This window comes from Marmota monax, unplaced genomic scaffold (assembly GCF_021218885.2).
Source record: "Marmota monax isolate L192 unplaced genomic scaffold, Marmota_monax_Labrador192_F-V1.1 WCK01_AAM20220418_F8-fsc00021, whole genome shotgun sequence".
Classification (NCBI taxonomy): domain Eukaryota; kingdom Metazoa; phylum Chordata; class Mammalia; order Rodentia; family Sciuridae; genus Marmota; species Marmota monax.
The window spans coordinates 10,758,087-10,769,239 of NW_026695228.1; the positions used below are offsets into that span (position 1 = coordinate 10,758,087).

General features: G+C 34.2%; 1 protein-coding gene across 5 annotated transcripts in view; it reads left to right on the forward strand.

Moving 5' to 3' along the window:
• The window catches only part of Golga4 (golgin A4), a 94,575-nt gene extending 89,448 nt beyond the window's left edge, over positions 1–5,127 (forward strand). For 3 of the 5 annotated variants that reach the window (XM_046436621.2, XM_046436624.2, XM_058576755.1), the window contains 2 exons: positions 1,070–1,132; positions 4,413–5,127. In XM_046436621.2, coding sequence (XP_046292577.1) covers positions 1,070–1,099 — 30 coding nt within the window. In that variant the 3' untranslated portion in view covers positions 1,100–1,132; positions 4,413–5,127. The remainder of the gene's footprint in view (positions 1–1,069; positions 1,133–4,412) is intronic. The other 2 variants (XM_046436622.2, XM_046436627.2) reach the window with 1 other exon arrangement.
• Positions 5,128–11,153: the final 6,026 nt, after the last annotated feature.

Consider the following 11,153-nt stretch of genomic DNA (forward strand, 5'->3'; position numbering starts at 1 on the left):
CGTACTTCGCAAGTTTTCCTATAGGATATTAATCTTATTTGTTGTCTGTGTTGCAAAACATTATTTTCGAGTTTGTGTTTTGATTTTGCTGCTTTCTACTAACTTCACATTAAATGTAAAATATAATTAAAATGATACTTCCCGAGTTGGTAATACTCAGCTTTTATAAACAGTCTTTGTTTTTGGTGTTGCCATTTTTAAAGCAAACCACTAATTAATGATTTTTTGGATTATGACCATTCAAAAATAGGACATAGAATCTTTTAGTTTGCGGTGGTAAAAAACTATATTTGAGATTGAGTTCCTTTAAATTGAAATTTTAGCATGGGTCATCATTCTTGAAACTGATTTTGTTCTTTTCTGTTGAATTATAAGAGTAATTTAGTGATGAAATTGACAATTTTAGGAATGAAAATTTAATATATATATTAAATTATATTATTTATTAAATTATGAAGTTTGTGTCTGGCCCCTAGCTCTCTTTCCGCATCATTTTTTTTTTTTTTTTTTTTTTTGCTGAGCTCTCTGTAGCCTCCCCCCAATCTCTTAATCTATTTCATGACCCCAGTGCTGCTTTTCTCTTATTTCCCCTCACTAAAGCAAGCAATCATCTTCTCCTTAGTGGTGGATTAGTTTATATATATATATAGTGCTATAAACTCATCAGCATGTTGCCAGGTACTTTTGAGAATAAACTAAGATTATGTAAATCAAATTTTAATGTATACTTTAATGGAGTTATTTTTAAAACCCTTTTATAATTAAATAATCACTCCCTAATTTATATAGTGGTTAAATATGTACTTAAAGTATCAAGTGCACCTTTCATTATGTTTAAAATTTTTAATGAAAGTTGCAAATAAAATCTGAACTACATAATATTATTTTTAGTATGGGGAGTATTACACATTCCTTATATGTTGCCTGAATATCTTGATTTGGGGAGATTTGAGAAAAATTTAAGTACAGTCTATTTAATCATGTAAACTTCATATTCACATATAATCTATGTGTTCTACTAAGTCTTAAAACTAACCCAATAAGCCTTTTTTTCTTCCTGGCTTTGTAGTTTACTTCACCTCGCAGTGGTATCTTCTGAATAAACCATCAGTCTGTGCTTAGTTAACATGTGGTGAGTGGAGAATAAAATGTCTTGTGTCTTTTGTGTAAATCAAATGTATTGCATGGTACTAACCATTTTGCTGAGATTCTTTTACTTTCATTTAATGAACATATGATTATGCTTTGGGTTAATATAAATATTTTCTGCTAATTCTGTTACATAGATTAATAATACATAGATTAATAGTCATCAGCAGTGTTTTTTAAAATTAATAAAGATTGTGAAGAAGAAATTTTTTAAAATAATCTTTTAGATAAAAGTGACATATTTCACAAATCCAGAATTAAAACTACTATAAAGCTTAACTACAGTCAAGGCCAGATTTGAAATAATGAAAACTACTAAGGTTAATTAAAAATAAAATTAGATTTATTCCTTTTGGGGATCATTCAGTTCAACATAAGATGACACATTTGTTCTGAAGATACTCTTAAGGCTGCTCACTTTAACTGAATGTGGCTGTTTCTGATTATTATTGCAGGGAAATGTGAGCATCTAAAATGTTCCACAAAGTTAACTGTTTTTTTCCCTTTAAAACCCTTCTCCTCCCTTCCACACGTTATTCTTTTGTTTAATTTGTTCTTTTTAGTATACATGATAGTAGAGTGTATTTTAACATACATACATGGAGTCTAACTTTTTCTAATTAGGATCCCATTCTTGTGGTTGTTCTTGATGTGGAGTTACACTGGTTGTGTATTTTCACATATTATTCTTGCTATTAACTTGATTTAACACCCCCTTAAACAGGGTACATCTTTAACTCTGACTTTGCCATAATTTTCACAGATCACAAGTAAGTTGGATCCCAGTTAATAGCACTTAATTAATTTAAAGCTGTGATTGTTGATTCAGCCAGTACTTACCGAACAGTATCAAGGCCTTTCTTTTTTTAAAACTTTAAACCTTAAAAATCCTTTGTGCCTATATTTGGATCTCCTTTTTGATTTTATTGTATATCATTTAATTTGCCTTAGTGATATCTAGAACTATCTGTCTACATTATGGTGGCTAGTAGTGAAATGCATGGTTCCATTAGGTTACTTTTAAAATATATGAATATTGAATTAAAAAGTAAATTCTATATCTAATCCATGAAGTCTTATATTTTCTTTTTTTGTATAATAAGTACCACACTTATTATATTATTGAAGTTAAATACTATCACTTATCACTGGAAATGTATACTGCATAATATTTTATTGATTACCTAATTGCTCAACTTTTAGTTTGAAACATTTTAAATTTTTCAAAAATAGTATAATGAACACCCATATACCCTTTACCTAGATTAGCCAGCTATTATCATTTTGTCAAATTTTTGTACTCTGACTCTTGATCCTATATATGTTTTTCCCTCTTTGTAACATTTTATAGTTACTTTTTGACACTTGCAAACATAAACAAATACTTTAAAATGTATCTTTAAGAAGAAGGATGTTTCCCTAGTACTACAATGTAATTATCACACTCAGGAAACATAATATTATCTAATATATAGTATTCATATAGTGTCTATATGAATTACCATTATATATGGTATTACCAGTTTTTCAAATAATGTCTTTCATAATTTTTAAAAATCCTGGATCCACAAAGATTGTACATTGCATCTAGTTGTCATATTTTTCTCGTATATTTTATTCTATTTATTTTATATACACACCCCCACACACACAAACACACACATATATTGTGGTACTGGGAATTGAACCCAGAGCACTTGCCACTGAGGCACAACACCATCCCCTTTTATTTTTTATTTTGACACAGGATTTCACTAAGTTGCCTAAGCCAGTCTGGAACTTTGGATCCTCCTGCCTAAGCCCCCTGAGTAGCTGGATTATAGGCGTGCATCACTGTGCCCAGCTTCTGGTTTTCTTTTAAACTAGAAAATATCTCTTGGCCCTTTTGTATTTTATGACATTGATATTATACTACATTGTTGAATCATCCAAGAATTTAGTTTCCTACAATAGCTCTATCTAAGGGTTCAAAATAATAACTGACAAAGGAATTATTAAATAACAGCAAAAGATATTTTTCATGTCTTCTTTAGGTTCCTAGAACCAACAAGATTATTGAATTAAATAACACACTATTCGGAGTATGTCTTGAATAGTGGATCATAGTGTTCATTTCCAAATTGAGAAGACTTTAAAACTTCCCCTTTCTGTTCAATATATATGAAAAGTTTATATCTATTACTTAATCTTACTTGGTCATTTATTTTATTTTAAATATTTCGTTATCAATGGATCTTTATTTTATTTTATTTTTAGAGAGAGAGAGAACTTTAATATTTATTTTTTTAGTTTTTGGTGGACACAACATCTTTCTTTGTATGTGGTGCTGAGGATCAAACCCAGGCCGCACACATGCCAGGCGAGTGCACTACCGCTTGAGCCACATCCCCAGCCCTGGACCTTTATTTTATATATTTGTACATGGTGCTGAGAATCAAACCCAGTGCCTCACACATGCTAGTCTAGCGCTCTACCACTGAGCCACAACCTTTATTTTTTATCTTTTTAATATTTTTTAATTGTAGATGGACACAATATCTTTATTTATTTTTATGTGGTGCTGAGGATTGAACCCAGTGTCTCACGCATGCAAGGCAAGTGCTTTGCTACTGAGCTACAGCCCCAGCCCCACAACCTTTATTTTTATGACATTTTAAACCTTATACTTGATTTGACACTGGCTTTTTGTATTTGAATCTGAAAAACTTTCCTAGGAAGATTTTGGCTTCATTTCTCATAGCATTTTAAATTTTATACATTATGTTTATTAATTCCAGATGAAGTTTAGCTTTACACACTTTTTTTTTTTTTTTGCTGCCATGTACATCATGCTGAAAGAATTGCAGTATGTACAAAAATCAACATATTGAGAGAGAGGGATAAGCTCTTTGTCCCTTGTAAATTCTGTTTGAAGAGCTGCATCTTTGTGGTAGGTAGTCTTCCACATCAGTCTGGTACTCTGGCATTCTTTTCAGCTTGTTATGTGGTGGAAGGTTGCAGCTCCAAATTTCACCTGAAAACACCGTTTTCCAGGATTGCTGACTCTATCCGTTAGTTTGAATCATTCCAGTGACATTAATTTCTAGAAGATTCCATTGGGATTTAATTTTCAGAATATTTCTACTTATTTATTGCAATCCCCAGACTCTAGATGTTGTTTTATTTTAACTTAAAAAAACAAGTCTCCCAAAAATTAGACCTTAAAAGGCTGGGTTTTTCTTTCTTTCTTTGTTATCCACCATCATTTCCTTTTTCTTTTCCAGTCATGGCTCCGATCTTCATCTTGAAGAAATGGGGAGAGTGATTTTGGGCAACGGCTGCTCTGAAACTTTTCACATTTGCTCCTCTTTGATAATGAAGCTGTCATTCAGGGTCCCTCATGCAGCTGGAAGACTAAGAAAAATCTGACATTGACCCACAGATATATTGCAGACTGCTTTTTAAATAGATTTTTATCAGTGGAGATATGGTAATAGTTTTTTTTTTTTTTTTTTTTTTTTTTTCAGTTTCTGTTGGGAAGAGTTTTATGTTGTTTAAAAGATATTTTGAATAACTTAACCTGATTTATGGACTCAATAATGTTTCTTTCTTCCATTTTTTTCTCCTCCCTTTAAAGAATTGCTTGTCTTTCTTATTTATTTTTAGAGTGATTTTTTTTTCTTTTTTAAAGACTTGTGCAATACATTTTGAGATGAAACAGCAGATTTTTAAAAATAATTAAAGCATTTAATTGACTATTACCTAGATTGATGTGTTGACTATTTGTTAAAGACTAGTTCTTTAAGCTATGTACACATGATAAATCCCAAATGGCAGTACCTCATTGTTTACTTAGCTTTTGTACTTATATTTTTCAGAGGAAAAAATACTACTGTAAATTGTAAATAGTCAATACATAATGGTATTGTACACGAATCTGTGACTGGCAGTGTCATCTTGGAGGAACAGACAAATAAAGTTTATTTACTATGTAACATTTCTTATTGTATTGCTTTCTAAGTTGAAATCTCTTTCAAAATGGTTAAGAATCCTTGTTCTATTTGGATGGAGGTATATAATGAGGAACTATTAGAATAGCTATAAGCTGAGCATTTAGAATGATTTCTTATGTTCAAAATTAGTCCAAACAAAATAGAAGGTGTATGGAATCAAGAACCTACTCCCTGGTGTTTGTTTAAGATTCTGCCAACTTGGGAATGCCACCTCTCTCTGGAGATCATAGCTACTTTTTAATCTTGCCGACAAATTCCTGGACAGAAAAGTTGGGAACAACTCAAAGGGTTTCATATACCCTTCATACTCTAGGAAACATTGTCCCATGATAGAATCTCAGTACCCAGCCAGCCTGTACCCTAGTTTTCCTGGTGTGTATTATTTTGTGATAAAGAATGGGAAGCTCTGGGTGAGGAGATGCTGAGCAGTGGGGTCCACCATGCCCTGCAGCCAGCTCCTTTAGTGTACTTGTAAGGGAACAGGGTCATCTTACATTTTTTCAAAAAAATTATAGTTATATTGGCAAAATTCCGTTCCACTAAACAATTTCTGACAACAGACATGACTTCTTATCCTTTTTACACCTTTTTCTAGGCTAGAAATGGCAGCTTCTCAGTGAAATCCATTTACAACTTTCTATAATTTTTCCTTAACTCATTTATGGAAACAACAATGCACAAATCAGTGAATCAGCAAGTTTTTCCATAAAGGACCAGAGAGTAAATATTTTTGGTCTTCCAGGCCACATAGTTTCTGTTGCAGCATCTCAACTCTTTCATTGCATTGCAAAAGCGCCATGGATAACGTGTAAATGAATGAGCATAGTTGTGTTCCAATAAACCGTTTTACATAGCAAGCTGCTGACTGGATTTGGCTTGTAGACTATAGTTTGCTAACCCCTGAGAAAGCAAACAAGCTAGATTATAAACATGGAGTGAAAGGAGGAGTGACAATCAGTTAATATATAAAGAGTTGCCCATTTTTCCTCAGTGCAGGTATGCAGCTCTTCCTTCAGGTAAGGGTATAGCAAGCTCACATCACCTTAATGAAGATTTGTGGTCACATTCTTTCAGTGTTACTTGTTCTGATGAGAAAGATGAAGCTTTACATTGTGCTCGGTGTCACCACATTAAGCCCACCTGGGTTCTTTTCTTAAGTACCCTATAACTGTTGCTGATTGATACTGGGGGAAATGACACAGTTTTTCCAAGAGTAGTTACAGGACATGCTTGCGTAATGGATTATGGTTTGCTGAGTATTTTGTCTTTTACTATCTCATCCCTGCAGAATAGGAAAAAAGTCTGTGATGGCAGGCTTGGCCCCACGCCATAGAGGGAAAAGCTGTGATCCTGGCACTAAAATCCGGATACTGGGACTTGGAACCGAAGGCTATGAAAATGTCTTGCCAAGAAGCAAGCATTTCACTTTGAAAAGTATTATTAGTGCTATTAAGATGTTACCTCTTTAAAGAAAAAAGTGTAAGCTTTTCAAAAATCCTGTAGCCACAAAACAAAAAACAAATAAACCAATTCCTACCTTGTAGAGTGAGTAGCACACACAGGCCATGGTGGTCTTCTCTCTTCCCTGCAACACAGCCCAGAAGAGTTGCCTCAGCTAGTATGGCTTCCTCATCCTCTACAGACCAGGGCCAGAAGCAGTCAACTACTATGTTCAGATTGAATTTTTTTTTCCTGATTCTGAAATTCAGGCTCATTCTTGATGAAATTTTTACATTTAATATTTTAGAACATATGGGCTGGGGGTAGTGGTACATGCCTGGAATCCCTGCAACTCAGAAAGCTGAGGCAGGAGGATTACAAGTTTGAAAAAAGACTTAGCAATTTAGCAAGGCCCTGTCTTAAAAAAAAAGGGGGGGGGGACCAGGGATGTAGTTCACTGGTGAAGCACCCCTAGGTTCAATCCCCAGTGCCCTCCCCAATTTTAGAATATTTGAGTAGTACATTTTTTTTTTTTAAAGAATCCTCCAGAATGTTGTACCAGGAAGTCACTGTTACTACTTGAGTGCATTAAATCATGGGAGTCTTTTTCTAATACATGAAGAAATGGATGGAAGCATATGCTGGGTGTGTGTGTGTGTGTGTGTGTGTGTGTGTGTGTGTGTACGTACACATGCATGCTTATATTGATGTTCATTAAAATTTCTTCGAAGCTGTCTTTAATTGCATAGTGTTTTATTCTATGGATATGCCATTGTTTAACCTGTTTATCAATTCTCGAACCCTTAGGTTACAGGTAGTCACCTTCATTGAATAATACTTCATGATAATCTTAATGTTCAGAGTCTGAAAATACTTGAATAAATGAACTAGGACAGCCTGTTTTTCCCTCAGCAGCTTTTGCTACCCAACCAGTGGACACATTTCAACTTACTGTGTGCCAGGTTTGTCTGGCACCATTTTCCCTGACATTCCAAGCTATGAAGCGCAGAAAAATACTCTCAAGTTCGTAAACTCTTAGAACATAACCTGTCAGACCTGGGCTTCACCCAGATTTGAAGGGTCAAAGATGACTTGAAATAGCAACTCCTGAAGCATGCTGTCCATGGCAGGGAGAGAAGGGGAAGTGTGGGGTGCCAGCTAGTATATTCATGACAGTCAGATGGTTTGTATATATATACATGGAGAGTAATTTCACATTTTCATGGTTGAACGTGATGTGGAGTTAAACTGGTCGTATGTTCATATAGGAACACAGGAAACATGTCTGATTCATTCTACTTTCTGCTCTTAAACAGGGAATGCATAGTGTGTTCCCTGTCTGTTCCTGCCCCTCTTGCACCACTGTATGTTGGAAGTAGGTAAGACAAGAAAAAAAAAAAAAGTTGCAAGACAAAATGATTGTCTTTAGTTTCTGGAAGTTTGACTATTATGTGTTTTTGTATCCTGTATATAGTTTGCTTGGTTTCTTAAATCTGTGGGTCTTTTGTCAAGTTTGAGAAGTTTTCAGCTATTATTTCTTTTTATTTAAATTTTAAATTTATTTTAATTAGATATATATGACATCAGAATGCATTTTGATTCATTGTACAAAATTATAGCACAACTTTTCATTTCTCTGATTGTATACAATGTAGCATCACAGCATATGTGCAGTCATAGGGGTACCTAGTGTAATACTGTCCATCAAATTCCACCATCTTTTATCAGAGAGAACATTTGGACTTTGGACTTTGGTTTTTGGAATTGGTTTACTTCACTTAGCATGATATTCTCTAACTCCATCCATTTACCTGCAAATGGCATAATTTTATTCTCTCTTAATGCTGAGTAATATTGTGTATATACACCATAGTTTCTTTATCTTTTTGTCTATTGAAAGGCATCTAGGTTGCTTCCACAGTTTCTATTGTGAGCTATGATTTCTTTGAGTACTTTTCCACCCTTACTCTCTCCTTCTCGATTTCAATGGTGCAATATTAGATCTTTCATGTGGTCCCATAACATGATCTCTCCAAATGATCCCCTTTCTCTGCCCTTCTACTTTACCTTCAGGACATCCTTTTTTTTTTTTTTTTCTAGATTTCATAGGGGAGAAAACATGATATTTTCCTACCCAAAAAAAAATGACATGATTTTTTTTTAGTTTTTTCTTTTTAGTTATAAATGAGAGTAGAATATATTTTGACATACTGTACATATATGGAGTATAACTTCCCATTCTTATGGTTGTACATGATGTGGAGTTACACTGGTCATGTATTCATATGTGAATACATGGAAAGTCATGTCTGATTCATTCTACTGTCTTTCCTATTCCCATCTTCCTCCCTTCCCTTTATCTAACCCAATGAACTTCTGTTCTCCATCCTCCTCCCTTATTGTGTGTTAGCATTCTCAGATCAGAGAGGACATTCAGCCTTTGGTTTTTTGGGGGATTGGCTTATTTCACTTAGCATGATTAATTTCCACTTCCATCCATTTACTGGCAAATGCCACAATTTCATTTTTCTTTATGCCTGAGTAATATTCCATTGTGAATATATCACAATTTCTTTATCCATTCATTTGTTGAAGGGCAGCTAGGTTGGTTCCATAGCTCAGTTATTGTGAATTGAGCTGCTATAAACATTGATGTGGCCATGAAAAAATGACATAATTTTGTGAAGATATGGCTGAGTAAGACTCCATTGTGTGTACGTGTATGTGTGTGTATACAGATAATATATCTATCACATTATATATGTGAAATATATCAACATATATATAACATTTTCTTTGTCCATTCATATGTTGACAGATACCTAGTCTGATTCTATAACTTGGCTATTGTGAATTGTGCTGTGAAAAATATGGGAATTCATGTATCCCTAAAGTATGCTGATTTTAATTCTTTTGGATAAATACCAAGGAGTGGTAGAGCTGGGTCATATAGTGGCTGTATTTTTAGCTTTCTAAGGAAACTTCATATTGATTTCCACAGTGGTTGTACTAATTTACATTTCTACTAACTGCATAAAACTTCTTTTCCCCTTCAGATCCTTGCTTTCCTTTATTGTTATTTGTTTTCTTGATCAGTGCTCTTCTAACTGGAGTGAGATCATTTCCCTGATGGCTAAAGGGGTTGATCATTTTTGCATATAATTCTTGGCCATTTGTACTTCTTTTGAGAGGATCATTTCAGTTGATTTGCCCATTTATTGATTGGTGTTTTGTTTTTTTTTTTAATGTTGAGTTTTTTTTAGTTCCTCAGTTGGAAGAGTAGCTGGCAAAGATTTTCTCCCATTCTGAAGGTTTTTAATTGTTTCCTTTGCTTTCATTTGATGCCACCGTATGTAGGTCTTTCTCTTATTTCCTGAGCTATCCGGGTCCTATTCAGGAAGTCTTTTCCTGTGCCTCTCTGTTGAAGTGTTTCCTTTACTTTTTCTTCTAACAGTTGCCAAGTTTCTGGTCTTATACTTAGGTCTTTGATCCATTTTGAGTTGACTTTTGTACAGGATGAGAGTTAGGAACTGATTTCATGCTTCCACATATGGGTATGCAGTTTTCCCAGAATCAACGGTTAAAGAAGCTGTCTTTTCTCCAATGTCTCCTTTAAAGTATCAGATGACTGTAGCTGTGTGAGTTTGTCTCTGTGTCTTCTATTCTATTCCATTGGTTACATGTCTGTTTTTATGCCAGTGCCATGCTGTTTTTGTTACTGTGACTCTGTAGTAATTTGAAGTTTGGTATCGTGATGCCTCCATTTTGCTCTTTTTGCTCAGGATTAGTTTTACTACTCTGGGTCTTTTGTTATTCATTTGACTTTTAGGGTTTGTTTTTCTAGTTCTCAGAATATCATTGATATTCTGATGGGGATTGAATTGAATTTGTAGATCTTCTTTGGTAATAAAACCATTTAAAAAATATTAATTTTGCCTATCCATAAACATGGGATGTCTTTTCATCTTCTGGTGTCGTCTTCAATTTCTTTTTTCAGTGTCCTGTAATTTTCCTTGTAGAGTTCTTTTACCTCTTTGGTTAGGTTTACTTCCAAGTTCTTTTTTAAGCCACTGTGAATAGATAATCAGTAGTACAACCTGTATTAATCTCTGCTATTGCATGACCTAATTAATTTGTTTGTTTCCTGATTTCTTTCTCTGAGGATTCATTGTTGGTAATGTAGAAAAGCGATTGATTTTTGGCAAATACTGCTATTTAAAAAACATTTTTTAGTTGTAGATGGACACAATTCCTTTATTTTATTTATTTCTATGTGGTGCTGAGGATTGAACCCAGTGCTTCACATGTGCTAGGCAAGTGTTCTACCATTGAATTACAACCTTTGCCCCAAATAATGGTTTTTTTTAATTTTGTTTTGTTTTGTTTTTGGTACCAGCAATTGAACTCGGGGATACTCAACCACTGAGCCACATCTCCAGACACATTTTGTATTTTATTTAGAGAGAGAGTCTCGCTGAGTTGCTTAGTGCCTTGCGAAGTTGCTGAGGCTGGCTTTGAACTTGTGATCCTCCTCTAAGCCTCTCCAGCTGCTGAGATTACAGGCGTGTAGCC